Genomic DNA, 26,646 nt, shown 5'->3' with positions numbered 1-26,646 from the left:
AGTGTAAAGAACAGCCATAAGTCACTTTTTTCAGTGCTGATGTAGCTTTAGTCATTAAGTGAACTGTTGTAAGTTGAGGACTACTTGTATTCAAGTTCAAGGGATGACTCTCTATGGGAAAAGGATCAAAATTTCCCTCTATGCACATTTTCCATACTATGAATTACTTTACATGCTTTATACTTTCCCCCTTACTATCCAATAGTCTGCAGTGATATTAGCAAGTTATGAATAAATTACCAACTGATGTAGATTAGCAATTGGGGCACCTAAAGAAACAAACAAAGAGGAGAGAGGAGGGAGGGGGAGGAAGGAAGGAAGGGAGAGAGAGACAGAGAGACAGAGAGAGAGACAAAAAAGAAGAGAGGAGAAAGAGAGAAAGAAAGGGGAGAGGAAGGAGGGAGGATATGAAAAAGAGGCAGAAAAAAGAAAGAGAGAGAAAGAGAAAGAGGAAAGGAAGAAGGAAGAAAAGAAAAAAATAAAGAAAAAAGGAAGAAAGAAAAGAGGAGAGAAGAGAAGGAATAGAGGCCAAAAAAGCAAACAAGGAAAAGTAGGGAAAAAACTTTCACTGGAAAACACTATTTTTCCATCAGCACAAAACTTTCCTAAACAAGGTTAATTTTCCAGATTTTGACTTTCCGGTCCAGGCAGACCAAGAAGCCTCTATTTTCATTTTCTTTTCGAGCAATAAAATCAAATAAAATCCGTGGAGCACCAGCTCGACTCCCCCTTCCTGCGAAAAAAACCTTGACCCCCAATGCTCCAAACGCAGAGGCTGGATTCAGACAACATGTGCATATTCAGCGTGGGTTTCCACTTGCTTGTGTGGCGAGCACCTCCCACACACCCGCATCTCGGAAGCGGAGCCAACGGCGGGGAGCCCAGCCATGGGGGCTTAGCCAACAAACCACGACGGAAGCATGCTCTGCACGTCCCACGGAGAGTTGGCTGTTGCTGCTGCTGCCGCTCCCTCAGTAACTTTCATCCAGGAGGGAACGGCCTTCCTATCAATCAGCCACATGCCAGCGGAGAGAGTCCAATTGTAGCCCTAAGTGGCCACATTTCTGTTGGCCAAAGGCCCGCCGTCCTCTGGGTGTGTTCAGGTGCTATAATATCCCGGCCCAGCTGACAGAAGCTTCCTAGCCGCCTACAGACTAAAGTCCATCATGCTAAAGATCACTGTGCGGCAGTTGGAAATTGCTGCACTGTGTTTTGTTGCCACCTGCACGGCCGCGCATCCGCGCAACTTAGAGGGAACATTGCTTTGCAGCAGACAATTTTGTGTACTATGCTTAGGTCAGACCATAATCGGCGTAGTTCCAGGTTGTCCAAGAGCCCAAACTTCCAAGCCTTGTGAAATAAGGGATGCTATTGTGAGCAAAGGAATGGAGTACTCTTCTCATGAAATACCTCTGGACCCGCTCAATTGTATTAATGTGCGATATACAAGGTGATTCCAGGCAGAAAAGCTGTATTTGAGAACTAGTCTGGCAAAGGTTTTGTATGGCCTAGTTTGCAGTACAATGTTACCGGAAAAGAAGCTTCGCAAAACTAGGTTAACAACTCTTAATGCCTTTTTGGCAATGCTGTTGCAGTGAGCTCTGGGGCTTAGATAGTTTGAGATGAGTACTCCTAGATCCTTGAGAGAGTGGGGGGTCATCTACGAGGTCATATCCGCCCAGCTTGTATTTGGTGTTCTGATTTTTGTTGCCAATGTGTAAGACAGAGCATTTGTTAGTTGAGATTGGAGTTGCCAATTGACTGACCATTCTGACACATAATCAAGGTTGCTTTGTAGGACAGTAGCATTATCAGTGGTGTTAAATAGGTTTACATCATCAGCGAAGACAACACAGCTGCTTATAATATGATCGCAAAGGTCATTTATGTAAAGCAGAAAGAGTGTGGGTCCTAAAACGCTGCCTTGGGGGACACTGGTGCCAAACCTGGTGCCAGGTTTCATAGGGTGCTCCCTATTTTGACTACTTGTTGCCTGTTTGACAGGAACACAGCTATCCACTTGTGCAGGGATCCGGAAATGCCGTAAGGGCTTAGTTTAAACAGTAGTTTGTTGTGTACCACTGAATCAAAGGCTTTGCAGAAGTCTATGTATATTGTGTCTATTGCTTTACCATGGTCGAGTTGTGTGGTCCAAATGTTTCTGTAGTGTGGGAGCTGCAGATTACAAGACAATCTGTTTTCTTATTAAATTAGTTTTCTGGAAGGCATTTGGCCAACACTCCCTGTCTGTTAAAAGAAGCAAAAGTTGTGTAGAGTTAGCCTAATTCCTACAGAACTGAGAAACTGAGGGCAGATGGAATATTTTGCTTGTTTACTAATTTCCTCTGTGGTTATTCTTCTCAATTCCAGCTTACTTCAAACTAGTGTTTGTCAACTTGAGATGTGTGGACTTCAATTAAGTGCAGTCTGGTCTACTGGTAAAGGCACCAGACTAGAAACCATGAGATAGTGAGTTCAAGTCCCACCTTAGCCATGAAAGCCAGTTGGGTGATCTTGGGCCAGTCCTCTCTCTCATCCCAATCCACTTCACAGGGTTGTCGTGGGGAAAATAGGAGGAGGAAGATGTATTGGATATATTCATCACCTTAAGCTATTTATAAAAATAATACGGGTGGGATAAAAATAAATAAACTCCCGGAATTCTCCAGACACCACAGCCACAACATACCATTCTGGGAGTTGAGGTCATACATCTTCAAGCAGTCAAAGTTGAGAAGCACTGCTTCAAACAATTGTGAGGTTAAGATGAGGAAGGCAACCAGGTCTGTTGCCTAGAGTTCCCAGAGGATGCAAAGGCAGTAAATAAACAAATAATAATAATTTACATTAGATCTCGTAAATCATGACATTCTCTTGCCTTTCATGCATCCTTGCTATCATAAAACTAATCTTCTAATTGAAGAACATAAATGTTATATATATGGATATAACTTAAAGCTGTCAAAATTCTATATTTAAGTCTTCATACAGCTGATGAAAAACCATTTCAGGCACAGTATTTTGATTCTGATAAATTCTGGGGAGCAGAATAATGAGACACAGATATGGTTATAATCATTTACTGGTGGTATGTGAGCCAAATAAATCTCAAATTTAAACTATTTCTGTTTAGTGCTCATCTCATTCAGAGACGATGAATCACTTCCCATTTGGCAAGCTTTCTGCCTACAAGGCAGACTTCTGTAAAACTTTTCCTGTATCCTTGTTATAGGATAACTAATTCTGTATACCTAGCAATAAGCAAAACATCTAGTGTTATTTGTGAGACTAGACTTTGTCCTGTTTATCAGGCATACGTGATACTAAATAGTGAGGAGTCTTAACTTGAATTCACTAGTATTATTTTAAAATACCTTATGATAAAAATATTAATACATGAAGTTTTGTAACAACAGAAGAAAAGCAGCAGTTGGCAGCAGTTTAATCTGACAGATATATCCACTAGCAACTATATAGTTTTAGAAAGAAATAATTAGAAAAGCTAAAATAGAATAATTACTATGTTACAATAATGTACAATACCATTTATTATATTAACATTCTAAAGGCAAGGTTTTATAACATTAAAATATGTCAACTGTTCTGAATTATAATTTCTACAGAGATTCTCAAATAATTCCTTTTAAATTTGTGAGTCAATGTACAACATATGTGTGCAAACAGAAGCATAAAAGAGTGGGAGAACAAACAGAAAAATATTTTAAAAATCTGTACAAAATAAAGTTATTTGTTAGACCATCTGTTGAAAAATCATAATAAATTCACTTAAATCTACAAAGTTATCTTTTAAAAGAAACACTTCAGTTTCTGGGCTATTAACAGTCACTTTTATAGAAATAATATTATTTCTGTATTAGTATGACCTAACTCAACTTTGTACTTCAAAAATCTCGGGCAGACTTTTTATTATAAAATATGCAGCTATGAGTCCAGAGAATGTAAACAAATTGCTGGAACATTTGTTTTCTTGATCCATAGAGATTTCTAGCCAAGGGATTATTAGAAGTCCCTAATAGGCTGTGAGAATAATCTTGGGAAATAGGAGAAAGAGCCATCGTCTGTCTGACAAGAAGTATCTCAGCTCAAAGAAGAAATGGGGATGGAGAAAGCTTCTCAGAAGGGACCATCCCTAGTTCCTTGGAAAGTAAAGGCAAGGGAAGGGAGGCCTTCTTTCAGACTTGTAAGATTCTGTCACTGTAAACTTACAATAAAGATAGTGTTAAAACTCTCAGATTTGGTTTCTTGTCTCAAAGGTTGACAAGATCTTCGTTAAGGCATGAATGTCTTTCTGTGAAACATTAGAACAACGTGTTTTTTTTTGTGTGGTTATTTTAAAATGACTACATTGGACTCTTTGAAGCTGACAATTGTATTCTGGCTTCTACTTTCTGTTACTGAGTAATCCCAAAGCCCAGTTTTCAACTTTTTCCAGAAAGCAAATTAACATTGGAACCAATCAAATCGCAACAGGATAACATTCCACAGAACCAGCCCATGATAGAAAAAACAATGTTTTTGGTCCTGTAAATTTCCCAAAATGGGGAAGAACCAGCTGCTTCTTCTGATCCAACTGAATTGGGAAGAAACAGCCCTGCAGATAAGCCAGTGTCAAACTATAACAAGATTTGATTAAAACCACCACTTTTTTGCATCTGGAAACTAATAGGAAGCCAGTGCAGAACCTATGACAAAAAAATTATGTGCCTCTCAGCAGGCACCAATGAATACTTGGGATATTACATATTGCATCAACTGAAGCTTCCAGGTATTATCTTTAAAGACAACTCCATTACAGAACTCATTGCCGTAGCCTAATCTTTCAAGTAAGCACATCAAAGACTCTCCTGTGAGTCCAGGAGGACACTGAAGTTGTAGACCTGTTCCTTCAGGGGCTGTGCAACCTATCTAGAGATAAATCATGGGTGTACTGTATAGAGAGTAAGAAAAACAACCATAACATAGATATACATGCTCCATTACCAAAATGATAAGAGCGAAACAAGTATCAAGTCTACAACAGATAGAAAATGTTTTGAAGGGACTCATACACACACATACCTTATTCACAGGAGAACAGCACCATCGGCCTATCATTGTAGCCACTCTCAATAAAAGTAGTTTTAGTCTTCCTTTGGAGTCAATTTTTTAGTCTACCTGGTAGGGCTGGCCACAGATAGTGGGGAACATTTTACAGTTCCTTGGAGTTAACAAGTCAGAAGGAAGTCCAGGTAATATGGCAGCATAGTGTTTCAGCTGCCACAAAAAGACTCCACATCAAAGAATTCCCTGGGATCAGCCAGCAGAAATAGGCTGCTGAAGGGCTATTTCGTCAAGGGCCCAAGATGGCACCCCCTGCTAGCAGTCAACTCCACCCTCAAAATGATTTGCCCACATAATCTGTAGGAACATCCTTCAAGCACTTTCTTGAAAACACAGAACCAAATTCATATGGGGCAAACCATCCAAAAGGGTCCAGCTCTCTAGAAGAAGTAGGGAATAATCAAACACACCTGGATCAGGAACGGACATGACAAAGGAAGATGGTAATACCCCCCCCACCATCTCCCCAACACATAGCAACTGTTTGAAAATGAAAATAAGGTTTAAGATCTTACTGCTCATATGCATCAAAGCTGAGATAACCTTTGACAGGCCCATGGTTTTCATGGAGGTCATGAACTCCTGGGCTGTAGTGCATGGTTCTCTCTAGCTGGAGATTGAGTTCCCAATACCCCCAATACCAATAGATAGAGGTCACTAACCAGGCCCAGGATTTCAGCAAGGGTTAGTAAGATGCACTACAGCGGCCAGCACATCAAAAGGCCTAACTGAACACACATGCACTCACACCCAGCTACCTTTGGAATAGAAACCTTGGCCACAGGTAAGATCAACACACCCCTTCCCTTCAGCCCTGGCATCAAGGTGACATCAGTGCCCTCCTTCAGCAATGTCTCAATAATACACATCAGATCTGCCTATTTTTCCACCATCAAATCATGGGTGGTTTTATAACAGAGAAATCTGGCATTAACCAGCACCAACTGAGTCCTAACAGACCAAGTGGAAACAACAGATGTAGAAGAAATTGGCAACCTCTCTTCCCTATAACAGCCTACTCAGTGCCTCATGCTGTATCTCTTTAACTCAATAAAACAGATATTGCAGCCAGGTTTATCACAAAACCCATTTCTGATTGCAACCACTGTCAGTTTCCAATCCTCTAGTTTCTTACCACCTCTTCAATCTTTCAGCCAGTATTTAAGGAAGCTTTCCTATAGCTTTAGTATGCTTGGATGCCCTACATCTTTCAACTTCTTGTTGAATTTAGGAGACTTGCGTCTTCATTATCTTTTTAAATGGTTATAAATGCATTTTTAAACCCATTTTCACAGTTTATCTTGTAATATTTTTAGCTGCAACTTTGGCGTTATACTTTTGTTTTAAATTTCCAAGCAATCTAATATCAAATTGTTATAAAATAATTATTACAATATTGATCATTTTATTTAAAGACTGTTGCAGATACTTCCCCAATATATTAACATGCATTTTATTAGGAAACCTCATACAAAGTACTATGCAATCCATACCACAATAAACAGTGCATTCAGAGACCTGGAGGCTAAAATCTACATGGCATTAAACATTTTGCTTAAGAATCAAAAAGGACTTGTATTTCCTGCATCTGAGTTCCACATTATATATCTGTGGGAAAATTCTCAAGTACTCTATTATTTTTTTAAAAAGCAAAAAAGAAACATACTTAATCTAACCACACAGCTTTTATCTGTACGATTAACTCCTACTCCCACTGAGCAAAATGTAGGGTTTTGAAAACTGGACTCAGAGATTAAAATGAAATAATAGATAATTTTGCCACAGGATAAAAGTTGTGAAAAACATAGATAAGTTAGTAAAAGAGTAAAATGTAATTATTAAGTATATCACAATTTCTTCTTTCAATTTTATCCATCCAATTACTGGTACTTCACTGCATGGATGTCACCTACGTAATTATCACTATAATTTGTATTTCTCAACTATTTCTGCTGTTTAAAGGGGGGGGATGCAAGCACAGAGCTTTAAGTCATAAAATAAACTGTGCTACATATGATGAATTCTCACAGATGCTCATGGCACATCTCTACATTTATTACATTCATAAGCCCATCCATGAAGAGCAGATGGGTATAGTGGTTAAGATGCCAGGCTAGGAATCAGGAGACCATGAGTTTTAGTTCCACTTTGGCATGAAGCTACCTAAATGACTGTGGGCCACTCACGCTCAGACCCAGGACGAAGGCAACAGGAAACCAATCCTGACATCTTAACAAGAAATTTGCAGGGACTAGTCTGGGTAGTCACCAGGAGTCAACACTACGGTATATGCATGGGTAGACAAAGGCAGATAGCCATCGTTTGTTCTTCAAGAAGCAAAATGCTGCTTTTAACTGCTGTTTTTAGCATATTAAACATTCCGATGAAGTTTCCCATATACATATTTTTTATTATAGAAAACACGATTCAATATCTGCCATATTTTCAGCCTGTCATTTTCCGAAACCTTAAAATAGGAAAGATAATAATTATGCATATGTACATAAAATGTGACACAAAATGTTACTACCAAGTTACTTCCAAAGCAAGCTTTTGGTGTACACTTTCATGGCCGGTATCTAAATCTGGTCTAGACAACAGATTATTTGGCATTTCACCAGCAACTATGGCTGGCATTTTAACAGCCAAGGTGGTCTGAAAACCACAGGCAACTGAAAAGACTGACTGGGCTCCTATCTCTATAGCCAGGTATCCTGGGAGCAAATTGGACTGTTCAATGGCTAGACCAGTACTGAAAAGATACTTTAGAATAAATCTTGTAAATTCCTCATCAGTTCCTTCAGCCTGTTCTATGAAACAGGATATGCAAGATCTTCATATCAGCATTTTCCTTTTTTAGATTTTTAGATTAGATATCAAAGGAGAGATGAGGTGAGTCAAGAGTTTCCTCCAATGAGCAATAACAAACAACAAGAGCTAAACAATCATGTTAATCACACCTCATCTGAGACAGAATAAAATTAGTTTAGCTCTTTAACACTATTGGCATTCTAAGAACATGAAGAAGTGGAAATGCTTTTAAGCTAGTGCAGAATGCTTACGTCAAAATATCTAATACAACATTTTAGAAAAATACGTACAAGTACTTAGAAAATTCCCTGAAATCTTGCTGTGCTGCTCACTGCGGTGTTCCAAGGAGGAATAAATGAAGTATGTTGGGAGTATATATCAAGAATAGAGCCATGTTGGCACAGTGGTTAGAACGCAGTACTTTAGGCTAGCTCATTGCTCACTCCAGCAGTTCGAATCTCACCAGACTCAAGGTTGACTCAGCCTTCCATCCTTCTGAGGTTGGTAAAATTAGGACCCAGGTTGTTGGGGGCAATATCCTGACTCTGTAAACTGATTAGAGAGGGCTGTAAAACACTGTGAAGCGGTATATAAGTCTAAGTGCTATTGCTATTATCAACAATATAAAATCCTAGCAGAATCACTGAAAACCTGGAAGCCATCTCAGTTGTCCAGCTAAATCAAGCAGACACCTGTTAGGCAACAGAAATACATGAAAATTCTAACACTGTAGAATTCTGATCACTGTTATGGCATCAGCAAAGGTATAGTTTCATATTGTGTAGGAGAAAACAATGAAAAGTATGTATTTACCAAGAAAACTATATGAACACACACAATGTAAAACAATTGTCAATACAGCTCCGAATGACTGCTTTTTGGGTCAAAACCTGCTACTTTTCAGGCACAACCTGCTACTGAGGAAGAGCTGAGAATCTTTCAGAATACTAATGGTTAGGTAAATGAAAACCTTTGGGATGTCTAATTGCTGATGTTGCCATGCACGAAAAGAACACCCAAAGCTGCAAAAATAGCACAGAAAATGCAAGAAGCATGAGGAGGGGAAAAGTCAACACAACAAAGTGGATATGAATTGAGTATACCCTGGTATTTTAGGTATCAGTCAATTGAAATGGACTGGAATTGGACATTTTCATCAGAAGATTGTACAGGTCTTGATTTATGACAACTGAGCCCAAAAATTATGTTGTCAAGGAAGAGAATTAAGGTGTTAAGTTTGTAACACGGTTGTTAAGTGGTCATTTGGTCACAAAAGGTGACCACACAACAACCATCATAAATACATGCTAGTTGCCAAGGGTCCTGTGATCATATAACTGTAGGGATGCTGCAATGGTTGTAAATGTGAAAAACAGTCATAAGTCACTCTTTCAGTGCTGTTGTAAATTCAAACAACCACTAAATAAATAATTTTAAGTCGAGAACTACCTATACTGTTTTCAGTTTAGGATATGAAAAACAAAGAAGAAATGGTGTTAATTTCATAGTCAGAAAGGTCATAGTATTTGAGTACAATGCAGTCACAGCCCTTTGATCTCATGATTATGAGATAGTCCTTGATCTCATGATTATTGAAGTTTATGCTCCAATCCTTGATGTGGAAGAGGAGTACACTGATGAGTTTCATGATCAAATTCAATTGAAATGAAATCAATAAAACATGCAAGTAAAATATGCTGTTTATAGTGGAAGACTGGGTGTCAAAGTTGGAAATATTAAGGCAGAAAATGTAATTGGACCGTATGACCTAAGAAATTGAAATCGAGCAGGAGAATGTCATTCTACTAATTCAGTGATTAGTTTCATTGCTAACACAGTTCTCCAACAACTAAAACCAATACTTATACATGGACATCACCAGATGAAGTACAGTACACAAAAATCAAACTGACTACATTATTTTTTCAATGATGTGGAAAGCCACTTTTGAAACAGCTCAGATATTACCAGTGTGCAAACTATAATACAATATATTTAATCTCAAATGCTAGCATATCATAGTCCTGATACAAAACCCATACACAGGTCAGGAAGCCACCTATATGGAATATGGTGAAACAAATAGGCTCCAGGTCTTCAAAACTAAAGCTGTATTGTTCTGTCATTATTTTTAACTTATATGCTAAATATATATAGTGAGAGAAACTAGATAGGAAGATGAGCATAGTTTTAAAACTGGAGGAAGAAACAAAACCTGCTCTAAATAATGTGACATTACTCTGATAGCTGGAAATGTAAATGAACTACAAGCTCTAGTCATGAAAACAACTCTTAAGATTTTTTTAAATGAACTAATAACAAGTAAAAAACTAAATTAAGAACTGAAGATGAAGATACTGAAGTGGTAACTTCTGCTTTTTTCAATTGACTATGACCATTAAATGAACCAGCAGTCAAAAAATTTGCCAAAGACTAGCAATAAAATAGTGATGAAAGCTTTGGAAATGATATTCTGATGCAGTGATTTTTCTATACCTACAAAGATTAAAATCATACAAACTGTGGCTTCCCCTGTTGTAGTCCATGAAAGCAAAAGTTGAACTTTCAGGAAAGAGAGCTAACACCATCTAACACATAATCAAAAAGGATTAGCAAGCATTGCTCTCACATGCTTTTGCCTTTTACAGTTCATACACAGAGTACTGAATTGGAGTTTTGCTATTACTGGATTCTATGGTTTTAAAAATAATTCAATAGTTTTTTTTCCTCCCACTGTTTAATAATTTTTAATTATTAAAATTATTAAATTAAAATTATTAAAAAATCTTTATGATGTAAAGCATAATCCATTTAAATTTGCATCTTTTCTTTCAGTCATAAGACCCTGGGCCTTTCCTCACTTTTACCTAACTACAGCAAAAACATGTCCTAGCAACACTTTTTTTTTCTGCCAGGTTCCATTGGCATTGCTTTTATCTCACCCACCCACCCACCCATAAATAAGACAGGCTTAAGTCATATTTAGCTGTGTTAATTTAAAGTAGCATTTTCTCTCTTAAACTCACATAATCTCAATGGCAACTGCAATTTATGTAAAATCTATTATGCTTCTCCCATTTTATCAGAGGCAAAGCTAGGTACAACTTAACAGTCCATGGTAAGTCTCATCTGCCACTGTTCTACTTAGAGCTGTGATGTTGAACCCATGGCATGCGTGCCCGAAGTGACACATGGATCCATGTTGCCTGGCACATGCAGTGTTCCTCTTCTGGGTTTTTGGCACTCATGCATGCACAACGATCAGCTGGCCTTTGTGCACGCAGCAGTGCTGGAAACTGGAAGAGCTGGTCTTGTTTTTCTGCGTGAACATGTGTGCTGGCCAGCTGATCGTCGTGCATGCCTGCACTCCAGTAACTGGAAGACTAGCTGGCTGGCGCACATGCCTGTGCCAGAAACTGGAAGTTCATTTTCCGGCACGCACGTGCCCCCTGGGCAGCTCCTATTTGAGGTTGTGGGCCTGACGAGGGTGTGCGCGCTCCTTTTTCAGGACTCAGTGCCAAAAAGGTTCGCCATCACTGACATAGAGCTTCCTTAAGTGATAGGTACTGCAGCCCCGTTCCTATTTAAATTGCACAACTGGGATACATTATTCAACTGGCAAATACTATAGCAGCTTTAATTTTATTGCCCTTTCTGGTTTACCATAAGCCTGGAAAAAAAACATAACAAGCCAATATACAGTTAGGCCCCAGAGACTCCTGAACAAAAAATGATTTTGTAAAACAGAGTTATTTATCCTGACCAGGTATAGAAACTATAGACATTTGCAAAAATCTTAACTTCCCTCACAATCAGTTTCAATACAATCTTTTTTTTGGGGGGTGGGGGGTGGGGTTGACCAGTGTCTTTAAGAATTCATTAATTTCATAACTGAGGCTAAAAGATGGTATCTTTTCTAGTGTTTGTAAGCCTGTGGGATCTCCATGTTGTAAACCTGTTATGTACTGTAGCAAAGAAAAAAATCACTAGTGAAATTTATCTGACATGCAGAAAACTAGTTGCTTTACTGGAGGGAAGAAACACAAAGACAATTAAGTTATTTGAAAGTACATTGCAGTAGCCAACCTGACACATATAAGAAGTCTATAAGTAGGACATAAATATAGCCCTTTCTTACCGCCCGCTGTTCTTCCTCCAGCAGCGAGCATTGAGAAGCACACTGCCTCTATTACTGGAAATAATGTATAACTATAATGAATACAAGTCATAAGCATCTTTATAATAATTTTATTACAATAGACATGGAAAAATAACAGACTTTCAAAAGATCTCTGAACTCAAAAAGAGGTGTAATCACAAATTGGTATGCCATCAATGAACAGACAGAAAACAATTCAAAGGAGATCAAACTGTGAGGAATTCATACACTAAAACACAGTAGAGGTGTCAACATCCAAGTCATCTTAAAAGACATTCCCTACTGTACAAAAATCTCTAATGCAAGAAGATGAAGTTAGATCAACACTGGTCATTACTGAGTCACGAGGCTTCAGGAGCAGATGGAATCCGAGAAATAATGGCAAATCTAGAGAACACCACTTTGGTTCTAGTACCACAAATATATTTACCAGAGTGTGCAAATTATCATAAAATATCCCTAATTTCACATGCTAGCACAATAATGCTTAGGATCATCAAGCACAGATTAGAGTCCTACACCGAAAAAAAGATGTCACAGGAAGCTGGTTTTAGAAATGACTGCAGAACATGAGACACTAATGCGTGCTGGGAAAGTGAGAAAGCCAAAAGATCGCACTGAAACAGGAATCCCACTGGGAATCCCACATCTCATCCTCACAAGCAACTTATTACAGGTGAGGAAGCCACAATATGGACAGAATATTGTAAAATAGACTGACACCAAGTTGCCAAAAGTCTGTTGACAAGGCTGTATCCTCTCCATTATTATAATTGTTGGCCACACAGTCTGCTTGATGTTCAGGCTGGATTTGGCATTTTATCCACCCATCAAGTCCTTCCCCAAGACCTGGGATAGGGAAATGTTGTTTAATGATGTTAAAAAGTATCCTTGCAGGATGTAAGCTGTCCCAAGCAAAATTGCCTTTTGCAATTGAGTGGGAGTGATCTTGTCAATGCTGATGTTGTTCATGTGTTGCTTCAGGTGTTTTGAGAATGCATCCAAGGTGCCTATTATTATTGGTACTATCTTTGCTTTCATATTATGTCCATTGGCAGATCTTTATATTTTGTTATTTTTACCAGTTCTTTCTCTTCTCTTCTTCTGTCTCCAGGTGCTATTATTATATTTTTATCCTGCCTTTTCAATGTATATGCTGAATATATATTAAGGGAAGCTGGATTGGAAGAAAATAAGTGTGGTTTTATAATTGGAGAAGAAACTTCAGTAACCTGCCCTATGCCAGTTACGTTACCCTGACAGCTGAAAATACAAAAGATCTGCAGGCCTTAGTAATAAAACTCAATGAGCACAGTGAACAAATGAGACTAGAATTAAAAGAGCAAACTAATGAAAATGAAGAAATCAATTAATTTAAAACTGAGCAATAAAGATATTGATAGACAACTTCTGCCACTTAGGATCAACCGTTAACAATAAAGGAACAAGCAGTCAAAGAATACATTGCTAATTAGTACTTGGTAAAGCACCCATCTACCACTTGGAAAAGATATTCAAATACCATGATGTCTCTCTGCTTATAAAGATCAGAACCATGCAGTCCCTAAGGGGATCATCAAACAAATCAACTCAGAATTGTCAGCCAAGGCACAAACAACAGGCTCAAATTATCATATTTTGGACATATTATACAAAAACCTAGCTCCCTAAAGAAAGCTCTAATGTTGGGAAAGGTGGGAGGAGAGAGAAAAGGATGTCCAACAACGTGGATGGACTCAGTTTCAGTGGCAATGAGGGCACCATTGGAAGATCTGAAAGACCAAGTTGGAGACCAGGCCTTAATGCTGTAGAAATATCATAGAAGGACCTGAAGTGAGCAGTTTGTGTGAGGAAGCCCATTAATATCTCTGAGTTGATAGCCAATACTTTGAATTGGGCAGCTGATAGTAGCCAATACAGCAACTTTAATATTCCTGCTATTCTGCAGTAGCCGGTTGCATGACCAGCAGTTTGGCCACAGGTTTCTGTGCCAACTGCAACTTACATGTTATTTCCAAAGATAGGCCTACATAGAATATATAGTAGTCCACCCACTTTCTGATCCAGATGTGAGTTTGTAAAAAGCAGACGAGTACTGTTATCATCTATAAACCTTTCCTGTGATATATATCAAGCACCTGACAAGATGTACCAACTTTTTAAGAGAACGTTGTCTCCTCCCAAGCAAAAAGTACATGAGATATGGATGAGGTGCCAGACATTCTCTATCCCAGCCCCTATGCTCTAGAACACATTCCTTAGAGATACATTTTCTCCCTGTATTTTGCAAGACAGAAGTGCACTGGTGATTAAAAGTTTGTTAATCTTTTTCAATTTTCAATATTTCTGCATAAATATAACCTAAAATGTCAATTGTTCTCCACAATTCAACAAATGAATCAAAAATATACTGGTTCATTTATTTGTTGAAGAAAATTATAGCAATAGCAATACAGTTAAGACTTATATACAGCTTCATAGTGCTTTTATAGCCCTTTCTAAGCTGTTTACAGAGTCAGCTTATTGCCCCCAACAATCTGGGTCCTCATTTTACTGACCTTGGAAGTATGGAAGGCTGAGTCAACCTTGAGCCAGCGAGGATTGAACTGGTGGCTGTCAGCAGAATTAGCCTGCAATACTGCATTTTAACCTCTGTGCCTCCAAGGCTACATATTTGTGTGTATGTGGCAAAAGCATATGAACCTTTGCTTTCAGTAACTGATGCGCTCCCCGCCCCCCACCTTGGGAACAATAAGTACAAGTAAACATTTTTGATAAGTGTAGATTGTCTTGCCAATTTGGCTTAAAGAAATTTTAGTTCATTCCTTTGTATAGAACCGTTTCGACTCAATAATGTTGTTGGGCTTCCTCACATGAACTGCTCACTTCAGGTGAGGGTTAAGGACATGATTGAGATTTGGCCATTAACTTTCTTCTGCTTTAACCACTCTTTAGTTCTTAGTCATATGGCCTGTGTGTTTTGCATCGTTGTCTTGCTGCATGATTCACTTTCGCTTGAGCTTCAGTTCGAACACACACTTTCTGGTAAAATTTCCCAATACAGTTCAGAATTTATATCAATGACAGCAAACTGTCCTGGTCCAGATGCAGCAAAGCAGGCACAAATCACTATACTGCCACCATGTTTCACAGATGAGACAAGGTTCTTATGCTGGAATGCAGTGTTTGCTTTTGCCAAACAGAATGCTTTTCATTGAAGCCAGAAAGTTCTATTTTGGTCTCATCAGTCCACAGAACATTCTTTCAATAGCCTTCTGGCTCATCCATATGGTCTTACACAAACTGTAGATGGGAGGCAATGTTCTTTTTGGAGAGTAGTGGCTTTCTCTTTACAACTCTGCCATACACACCACTGTTGTTTATGCAGAAATGCTGAAAATTCAAAAGGATTCACAAACCTTTTAAGCAGCACTGCAACTCTCATTATGCATTTATGCCAACTTGATCATGTTCAGAGTTATCACTTTTTTACTTGTTTAGTATATTTTAAATTCATACTTTTTTATTCACTGTTGAGTCTTAATTATTTAGGGTGTTCTACAAAAATTACAAAGAAATAAAGCATTCCAGAATTGCTGTTACTTATCATTGTACAATGACAGCAGAGAGACAGATTGTGGAATGGTTTATCTGAAGTACTTTCTATCTATCCTGAATTTCTCTCCATCTCCAATCCTAGTATAATTTTTCTAACCATTTTCTCCTGCCATATATTATTTAATACTCTTCTATCATTCCCAATCAAACTCATTCTGTTTTCCACATAAGGGTTATTTCTAGTTCCTTGATCATTTTACTATCTTTTGCAGTTTTTTCAACTCTTGCTTTAGATAATAAAGAATCTTCTATTTCTTAAAATAAGATCATTTAAAGTCACAGACTGAAAACACGTTGTTTTCAAGAAGCATAACCAAGAAGAATTTGAGAGCAGTTTCCAAGAGACAGTGATATATTTTTAAATTTTGAGTGCTTTGTTTTGTTTTGGTGTATATCCAACTCATTTTCCAGATAATTCTAGAAATTCTTTCTCAGTCATTTGGTTCATGCTAGTTCATGTGTATCAATACAAGATAAAAACCAGAACGGCACACAAGTGCTTATGATGTGGCCACCAGCTTCTGTTTGATTTTTTTTTCTCAAAAAACATGTCCTTAAACAAGAGAGGAGACTAATATAATTTCCATACTTCATCATTATCTTAATGACTTAATGACTACAAAACAATTGTTATGCTCCTCTTATATACTGCATTTATTAAGTTTTATGGTATTACAGGTACTTCCTTATTATAATTAGGATTCAGCATCTTTGTGAATCCATAAATTCAATAGCAATATACATACTCTGATCCAAAGCATTTAAACTACAGCATTAGATTGATAGAACAATCTTTCATTCAAATTATTATGCAAATAGTGTGTGAAGTATCTTCCTTAAAGTTTATTTGATGTGTCATTCTGTGGAATTTTCATGACTGATACATGAAAAACTATCTGAAATTCATTAAAAATAAAGTCTCTATTGAGTCAGTCTCAAATCCTATATGTTGCTTTCTTGGCAATTATGCAGAAATAGTTTGACACAGTTTTCTTCCTGGATTTTCTTTTAATTTAGCCATCTAGTGTACTACTAAATGTTTTTAAAATGCAGATAAAGCTTTTATGAAATAGTTATTTGCCTCATTCATGAAATTCTATGGTTCAGGTATAGATATTTTCCATAGCTATTTCTACTTAAAATTATTGCTTTTAATGTTTTTCTTTTCAGTGAGACTCTGTTAAGGGTGAGAATCTGAATAGTGCATAATGCATTTTGATTAATGACTCTAAAAACTAATCACCTGTAATTCCTAAAAAATGATTTCTCAGCTGTGACTCAGTACAGAAAGTAGAACAAAGTTATATTTGAAAAATAAAATAAAATAAAGTTGGCCTTTTCCCTTATTAAGAAACAAGAAAAAAGGAAATCCAAAATAAACACTTCAAAAAATCCAATTCTTTTCCAACTTTAATTTATATGAGACAAATGACATTAGTAATCCCTGACTCCCCGGGGGAGGGCCTTCTCTGTAGCTGCTCCGGCCCTATGGAACGATCTTCCCGTGGAGATCCGGACCCTTACTACCCTTCCGGCCTTCTGCAAAGCGACCAAGACCTGGCTGTTCCGGCAGGCCTGGGGCTGTTGATTTATCCAGCCCCATTCTAAGCTATGAATGTTGTGGAATTTTAATGTTTTTTTTTTTAATTTTTTGTATGTTTCCCCCTTCCTTTTATCTGTAAGCCGCCCTGAGTCTCTCGAGAGTGGGCGGCATACAAACCCTATAAATAAATAAATAAACAAACAAACAAACAAACAAACCTATTTTAATACTACGATCATTGGTAGAAAAGTTGAAGGAAGAAACTACTTTTTATCCTAATATGTGTCCATATTTGTTTGTTTAAACAATTCATATGGCTACCCATTTAACAACTTTGGCTCTAGGTGACAAAAAATAAAAATAAAAACCCTCAATTAATTAAAAACAAATTACAACTATAATCAACCAATATATCACATGTCAGCGATCCAAAAGGATCATTGTGTCTTACAATCAGAGGTTTTTTTAAAAGCCATAAATAAACCAAGCAACAAGGTCACCTAACAAGCTGGCTGAAACGCTGAAAGAACAACCAGGTGTTTACTGAGTTAGAAAAGGCCATGAGGGTCAGGGGCCATCTGGATCTCTGGGAGGATGCTGTTCCACAGGACAGGTGCTGCAACAAAGAAGGCTTAACACCTAGGACCCACAAGATGGCGCTGCTTAATAGAAGGGACCCAGAACATGGCCACCATGTTGGTTCTGGTAGAGTGAGCAGAAATAGTTTGAGACAGGATGTCTGACAAATAATATATCCATATATTGCTGATAACTGAGAAAAATTATCACAAATGATTCAAATGACAACTGTACAAAATTAATATGAAAAAGAACTATGAAAAGATATTCTAAAAAATTAGGTCTTTGTAATGATTATAGAAAGACCTACATAACACTTACAGCAAAGGTATGCCAAACATTCCTCAAGCATTCTTAAAGTCTCACAAAGAATCAAACTTTTCTTCTAAATCAGGCCTAGGCTAAATATTTTATTTGGCTGCTCAAAATGAACAAAGTAGTTGGGCATTGGGTCCAAATCAATTCTTGGACTCACATCAAACATTATCCTGTAATTTATCAAGCCAGTCAGAACAATGTTTCTAGCTAGAACCTTAAATGTTTACATCCTGAAAACAGCTAATTGAATCCAGTTTTTCCAAACTATTTTTCAGACTGTATCATCACACTCCGAGATAATAAATTTGAAATACATATTACATGTTTGTTATATAATTAATCTAGACAAGAGGTTCCAAAGTTTATGAAATCTAAATATATATAGCACAAAGAAATCAGCAAACTAGCACATAGCTATTCAAACAGTTTCAGTTAAATTTGTAGTTTCAGATATTTAAAACCTGCATAATTTTAGCATCAAAAATTATTGGAAGTAAATTTTTAATCAGGATGAGAAATCAAACTGTAGGAGGCATGGAATTGAGGCATTCTACAAAACCTTAAAAACTCAACAGTCCACAGCTGTATATATTTTATTCAGAAGCCCCAAAGTTCTATGTTTCTTACTTCTAAATAAATATTATGATTATAGCATTATTTTTCTTTAAATATTGTTCCAAAGCATCTTAAGTACTAATTATTCCCTAGACTATGGAAAAAGAAACATTATGTGCAGACTAGATAGTTAGCCAAATGGTGTATCCTCTCCAGTGTCAAATATTTTGTTGATATATGATTACTAAGAATAGACAATTCTTTCTCATTGTTTTCAAAGAATATTACAAAATTGCTTTGTTAACCAAATTACAATACTGCTACTATTTACTCAAGGTTCTTAGGATCTAGTGGAGTACATTTGAGTTTTAAAAGTTTACCTTTTAAATTAACTACCATGTTTGCCTTTTGAATGAGCTCTTGAAATAAATGAAAATCTGATTTCCCTTTAATCTCTTAATTAAGGTATTATCATGAACAATGTCATATATATATGTATGTATGTATGTAACAGAAAACCTAGAAACTAAAATAAAAATACAGAAGACAAAAACAATTGCTTAAAAATATCTTCCCCTTTGCACATCAGGTTTTTAAAGCTTAAAAGATAGATTTGTTCTACAGTATGATAGTTTAGTAATATCAAACACAGAATTACAAAACATTTCATTTATTCAAAAAACCTTTACTACATAAGGATTACAAAAATTTTTATATGCAAACTCATAATTTGTTAAACAACATAATCTCAATAGCACAATATAAAGCACTTCAACATAGAATTATATTACATTGGGGGCTATACTCACTATACAATTGTCATAAACTCTACTGAATACAGTGGAATTAACTTTTTGAGTAAAACATGGGTTGTAGATTTATTAGAAGATATACATGTAAGATTTATTTCAGCAATCATATGCAATATTGTAAATGAAAACCTAAAATTTTAATGTTTCAATATATGAAAATATATATTGGCATTTAAAAACCTGCTACAATATCAAAATGTAAATAAAACTACAATTTGCTTATATTCTTGTATATGCTTCTGTCCCTCTTAAGTAACAATCTTACAAAGAATTGACTGAGACCAAGTTCCAACTAAAACATGCATAGTGTATTTTGTTTAAAGTACAAGTAAACTGCAGTATTAAAAGGTAAGGTTTGTTTGTATGTTTAAATTACAGGACTCATCTACTTCAGGTAGATATTGATGTAAGCTACAAATGTTCTGAAAAATCTAATTACACTTGTATTCCATACAACATCGCAAGGAGCTATATACCCAGGTAACCTTACACAACCTTCCCCTATGGTGGTTGCTTCACGAGAGCAGCAGAGCACATCAAAACAAAGAGTACAAAGAGGCGGAAAACCGATTCAAGTTTACGCTCAAAAACTTTGGAATTTACACTGAACCTTCAAGTGGGCTTAATCCCCTAAGCGTTGCAATATTTAATTTCATACAGCATAAACCGTTTACCGGCTTTAATTAATTCCCCCTAAACCCTGCAAATAGTGGAATCAGAGGAAGAATTAAAACCGCGGAAAAGCAGAATCCGTCCCGCTCACGCCAGCGATTCAAACCGGGATTGTTTTCCACCTTTCCGAATAACCAGCCCTGCAAGTCCTTGCGGCGTCTACTATTTCGTCTCTAGGATTTCACTTTTCTTTTCTTTTTTCTTTTTTCCACGGCACACCAACCTTTCCGCCGTCCTTCCCTTTCCAGCCCCTCAGCCGCGTCTTTTTTTCTTTTGCCCAGAAATGTGTCGGTGAAGAGTTTACTTTCCTCCCAAAGCCTGGATGCTTTCAGGGGAATCCGGGACCCCCCACCCCCACCCAGGTTCAATCTCAAAGGCACCCAAGCAGCTTGTTGGCTTCAGCTCAGCAAACTCGATCCACCCGGGCTCGGAGCTCTTCCCGTCTCTTCTCTCCAAGCTCCACTTTCCCTTCCCTGCACCGGGCCCTCTCCTCCCACGCCCTCGCCGACCAGCGCCGACCACCGCCCAGCTACCCCCGAGAAAGCTTTCCTCCCCTGCGACCCCCTCTCTCCCTTCCCACTGAAACAAAGCCGGGCCGCGCTTTCCTCGCCACGCCGACCCACGCATTTCCTCTCTTCCCCCACCCACCCACCCCAAACCCGCTCCCAGGTCGAGGGGCTCCTTCAGCCGCGTCGCCCTTCCCGACCCCCGGGTCGCCTCCTTCCCACCCACCCACCCTCCGTGCAGGCCTGGCTGGCGCCCTCCGCGGACCCAGCAAACGTGTGCGCCGGGCAGCCCCGCAGAGCTCTCCTCACCTGTCAGGCGCAGCTTGACGGGCCCGTTCCTCCGGGGGCCCTGGTTGGACATGACACCGTGGATCCTCCGGGAATGCGGCGCAGCCGTTCTCGGGCCCTCCCCGCCAGGGACGCGGCGGGGAGAGAGAGGGAGGGAGGGAGGAAAGGCGGGCGGGCAAACAGGGGCGGGGAGGGACGGGACCCGCTAATGGAGTCGGGCCGGCCGCGGCTCAGAGCAGCAGCAGCAGCGACGTTAGCGGCGGCGGCGGCGGCGGCGGCGGCCGCCGAAGGAAGAAAAGCCCGGATGTGCCCAATGTCGCCATGAGCGGGGGGCAGCGCCAGGAGGAGGAGGAGGAAGAGACGCAGCCGCCTTGCCTTCCGCCCCCTGCCTGAGGCTCAGCCGGCCAGGGCAACAAAGCGAGAGGCCGAGAGAGCAGCTTTGACTCGGCGGCGAGCGGTGGCTGGATTGGCTGTTGCAAAAGGGAAGGTTGCTGCTGCCGGCGGCGGCCTTTAGGGCGCTCTCCAGGCTGCAAGGAGCAAAACCCCGGTTTCCACGCGCAGAGAGAGTCCCTCAGGGCAATCCCACATAGGCTTCCCTGTCTGGCCCTAGAAGTGGGGCGAGACTCCTCAGTCAGACCCCGGAGCCCTGAGGACTGAGCCCAGCACACCCACACCCGCGGGGCGAAGCTGCTGGGCCTGCCTGACGCGAGTTCGCCTTTGAAACACCTGGGCTCCGGGGGCTCGGTCAATGGGAGACTGCACGGATTTCGGGCTTATTTTTTTCAAGGTTTCCCTCTCGAGCCCCGAGAGAGACGTCACTTTTGTTTATGACACCCGAGAGGTGTTGAGTGTAGACTTGTGCTGTGGGGCTGGTGAAATTTCCCTCTTCAATGTGATGTCATTCACGGAGCCTTCCAATATTTACAGTTGGTGGCTATAGTTACTCAAGTTGATCAGCGAAATTAGGATCGCTTCCATCCCAGATCCAAAAGATTGGGAGTTTCCCTCATTTTCCTAAGCGAAACAAGATGAGGAAGCTATTTAGCTGGAGCTCCGGGTGAGGGTCAGCCTGTTTGCATGCAGACAATCCTTTACTTATGCCCACAATTGAGACCAAAATTTCCATTGCTAAGCAATTAAGTGAATTTTTGCTCCATTTTTTATAGTCTTTCTTGCCGCAATTAAGTGAATCACCGCAGGCATTAAGTTAGTAACACACTTGTTAAGTGAATCTGGCTTCCCTATTGATTTTGCCTATCTGAAAGTCAACTCCGGGACACCGCAACTGTCATAAATACAGGCCACTTGCCAAGCATCTGAATTTTGATCATATGACCATGGGGATCCTGCAACAGTCATGTGAAAAACGGTCATAAGTCATTTTTTTCAATGTCATAAGTCATTCATAAGTCATTTTTTTCAAACAGTCATGAATAGTTGTAACTCAAGGACTACACATAATAAACAGATGGTCACCTAATGTTCTTTGGGTTCATGATTCCCAGATAGATCTAGTTCTCATTTTTTAGTTCGATGGGTTTTGGGAATCTAGGTCCCTAGTAACTATGGGCTGGCAGAGCATGAGTAAAACAAAATGGTAATTCAGCAACTATAGAGTAGAAAAGCAAAATCTGTAGTATGTCCGGGTCATGAATGAATATTCCATATTTAATGGTTGAATTTAACATTGAATTACTTATGTAATATAAGGATTGGTAATATTTCTTCAATACAATCCAAGGTAGAATAGTCAGTGGTAAAAGATGAAAGGATTTTTATCTGGAGGCATCTCAGTACATGATGCATTATTGACTAGTTCAAAACTATGTCGGAATAATGATTGGTTAATCTTGGATAGGGGCCCACTGGGGTTGTAGGTCAGACAGGGAAGTTTAAAAGAGACGATGACGTTGACTAATGACTTATGTGCTATTTCTAAGAAAACAGTATGGATGTACTGTATAGTAATCAGGAATTAAGTTCAAAGGCATTTTTACTGTTTTAACTTCCAGAAGATTGTACTATGGCTTGCTAAAAAACCTTGGAAAGCCAGTAGCATACAAGCAATATTAGACTAGATCAGGTATTTCAACTCAGAGTCTGCAGGCTACACACAGCCATGGAGAGTTAGTAATACAGCCCCACAAAATAATAAAAACTATTTTAAAAAGGATGTTTTTATTTATATATATTAACTATATTGTATAGTTTATATGCAGTTCAAGACAATTACTCTTTGCTCAGCCCAACAAGCCAAAACATTGGCCAACCATAGGCTGGATGGCGAAATCCCTACTGTTGTTCAGTTCAAATTTCTTTCTGTTCATCTAGCTGCATTATTTCTTAACCAAAGCAGCCACATATCCTTCTAAGTTAACTTGCAGACATGTGCAAACTTTAAAATCAGATGCAGGTACAACTTTGCTATTTAACTGTGAGGATGCCACACATGTCTGCAAGTTAATTTTAACATTATTGTTTGAGAAGAAATATACTTGTATTTGCTTATTTTCCAAGTTTATGAAGTTTTTTCCCCTCTAATTTCCTCATGTTTCTCCTTCCTAAATTCTTTGGAATTGTCTAAAAGCTTAGGATGATATTTAATCAGTAGAAGATTCTAATACACCTGATGGTATTTCCAGAATTTGTACCTGTAAGCTAAAATGAGAGATTTATTTATATATTTAATCAGTTTAGTACCTATTTTAATTACCAGAGTGACTTTGCAAGAAGCATATTAAGTCATCTTGAATTTTAATAATATAGTCTTGTAGATAAATACCTGAACTTGCAATAACAAACAAACCCATCTATCCTGACATAGGACAACTCCATTGAAAGGTCTGGCAAGTTAGTTATTGGATGGAATTATTATTACTCCTACTGACGACTGATGACTTGTGACTCTTACAATTTCTCAACTTGTGCTCTCAAATATTTTAATATTTATATCATTGATGCTGATGACTTCAAATCACCTATTAAGGCGTCATTCTGTTGCAACTCATTGCAGAGCAACTGGTTTAAAGTTACTGGTACAAAACAAGCCACAATAGATCTTTGTTATAAGTAGAAGGATTAACATTATAATCTCAAGAGGATATGTAGATGGAGAAAACCAGAGATTTTTTATGGGAGAATGAAATGTTGAAATACATGAAATGTTGTTATACTTAAAATATGTATCCCTGAAGTAGCTACATCAAATAAATCTGGAGCCCCAAATTGCTAATTGTTTTAATTATTACAAATCAAAGCGTTGCATCACTTGTCCAACTTGAATTACTTTACACATTATAGAAATAACAATATCACCTTATAGGGGAGTTGGGTGTCATAAACATTTAATAAATAAAATAAATTAAAATTTTAATAGTCACAAATCTACTTCCTATGATCCTTGTAACATAAATCATAGTAACAAATAAAGGCAAATATACATTTCCCAGGATAATGTCGCAGGACCCAATCTGGGTTTGTCACAGGGACCAGAGGTTTAATCTTTTGAACTTTCGGACTGCTGCTAGAGCCCATCCTCAGGGAACTTCTCTCTACCAGAATGTATTCAGAGAAAGTCCCTGAGGATGGCTCCAGCATGAGTCCGACAGCTCAGAAGACTAAACCTCTGGTCCTGGTGACCAACCCAGATTGGACCTTATCAATTATAGTGTTTACTATTCTTATATTATTAAAATGATATAATTTTTACATCGACAATACATTCTATCCCTTTGACACACTTGCGGTTTTAAAGAAAAGGCTGAGTCTCACATCACAGGTGTTACACAGATCAGCTCCCGTAATCTTTGTAATTGTGAAATACCCTCCATGTGGCTTCAAAGCAGCTCAGCAGTAAAGCAGATCTCTAAAGAAATCAGATACATCACACATGTTGTATTCCCACAATCAGTGTTACAATTCCTTGATGTAAAAAGTGTCTGATATACGTGCAGCTGATTTGCAGGTAAGTTTGCAGAATTAAGGAAAACACTCCAAGGGCAGGATATTGAATTAGATATATTGAAATAACTGAAATAACTTTGCAAAATATGAAATAAGCTTAGAACTAGAATTTTTAAAAAGGCTGATTAAATTACAGCTCAGATTTTTTATAGTTTTTCTATATTTTAATAATTCCCAACAAATAAAGTAGAACATCGTAAAAATCTTTTAAACTATATTAAATAAATTTGATATTTTAAAATGGCTTTTAAATGTTATTGACAGGAAATAGTTCAATAAATCCTGTAGTTTGGAAAGTAACTTAATAAGTAAGAAGTACAATTATTGTCTATCTCAGGGGTGTCAAACGTCATAGAAGCATCATGTGATGTATCACAACTTTTTCCTTCTTTGCTAAACCAGGCATGGGTGTGGCCAGTGAATGATGCATCCGGCCCGCGGGCCACAAGTTTGACAGCCCTGATCTATCTCTTCTATATTATAAAAGCATTTGTCCTTTACTTACAACATTTAAATATGACTTCAAATAATTGCATATCATCTCTTCTATAAGCTAGTTTCATTTCCTAGTAACTATTTTTAAACAAATATGTTTTGTCAGAAGTGTTGAGGTTTTGACAGGCGATTACACTTTCAGTAATGCCTTCTGGAATGATTAAGGATTCGAGTACACTAAGAAGACTTGCTGTAATTTTATACACAATTATCTGGGATTAAGTCCAATTGAATTAAGTAAGACTTCCTTCTGAGCCTTGAGTAGACATGTATAAGATTACATTATTTAAAAACATCCAATAGTCTAGTTGAATCAGACCAAAGGACTGTCTATTCAGCATTCCTTTCCAATACCAGTATCAAGATCCAGCCTGTCTTTAATTTAGAGGCTTTGATAGAATATCCTCACCTATGGTTAACAGTTGTTTATTCAATCCAATTCAGTATTTATACAATGCGCTTAACTGAATCAATGGAGAGGAAAGAAATGAATTGTGCAAATAGGAAAAAAAACAGGGATCCAGACAGTTTTAGACCAAAACAGACCCAAGTTTGCCTTCCCAGTTAACTAAATTTGAAACCAAAGCTTATATAGGCTTTGTATAAATGATGCCTTTCTAGACCTGTTGCTATTTTAATTTTCCTCACACTCTTGTGTGCACCTGTACCCCATGACCACATGGAAGTGAAAAATGGGCAAAGGTAGATGAGCGGAATAAGCTTCTTGTAACTGTCCTTATTGATGGCAGTCCTGATCACAGTAGTCTAATTTCAGTTCTCCTTCTCCACCTTCCAGGAAAAGGAAATGTGTTCCCTCTGCCAAGGAAGGAAGGAAGGAAGGAAGAAAGGAGGGAGGGAGGGAGGGAGGGAGGAAGGAAGGAAGGAAGGAAGGAAGGAAGGAAGGAAGGAAGGAAGGAAGGAAGGAAGGAAGGAAGGAAGGAAAATTTATTCTCATTATTCTTTGCAGCAGCTGTGAATATTTAGAAGGCGTATGCTGAATATGACTGAGCTATCATGCCTTGTTGATACACAAAGATTGATTTCCTGGAAGCAGGATGTCTTAATCATGTCATCTCCATATTGTCACTAAGTCACAAGATAATCATCAGTTAAGCTGATGACCATGCAATGTTAAAATGGGATGGGCTGGTTGGTGTTCAGAACCCAACTTAAGTGTATTCATGAACCCAACCTGAGTTTTCTTCT

The 26,646-nt window shown here is 38.4% G+C and overlaps 1 protein-coding gene across 1 annotated transcript in view; it reads right to left on the bottom strand.

Moving 5' to 3' along the window:
- The window catches only part of SMURF2 (SMAD specific E3 ubiquitin protein ligase 2), a 65,996-nt gene extending 44,779 nt beyond the window's left edge, over positions 1-21,217 (bottom strand). Inside the window, exon 1 of the mRNA XM_087710249.1 lies at positions 21,004-21,217. Within this exon, the coding sequence (XP_087566375.1) occupies positions 21,004-21,055 (52 nt within the window). The 5' untranslated portion in view covers positions 21,056-21,217. The remainder of the gene's footprint in view (positions 1-21,003) is intronic.
- Between the last annotated feature and the right edge of the window lie 5,429 nt (positions 21,218-26,646).

This window comes from Thamnophis sirtalis, unplaced genomic scaffold, assembly GCF_051295495.1.
Source record: "Thamnophis sirtalis isolate CommonGarterSnake01/CBP01778 unplaced genomic scaffold, rThaSir2_p1.2 scaffold_3, whole genome shotgun sequence".
NCBI lineage: Eukaryota > Metazoa > Chordata > Lepidosauria > Squamata > Natricidae > Thamnophis > Thamnophis sirtalis.
This window is presented reverse-complemented; position numbering and strand designations above follow the sequence as displayed.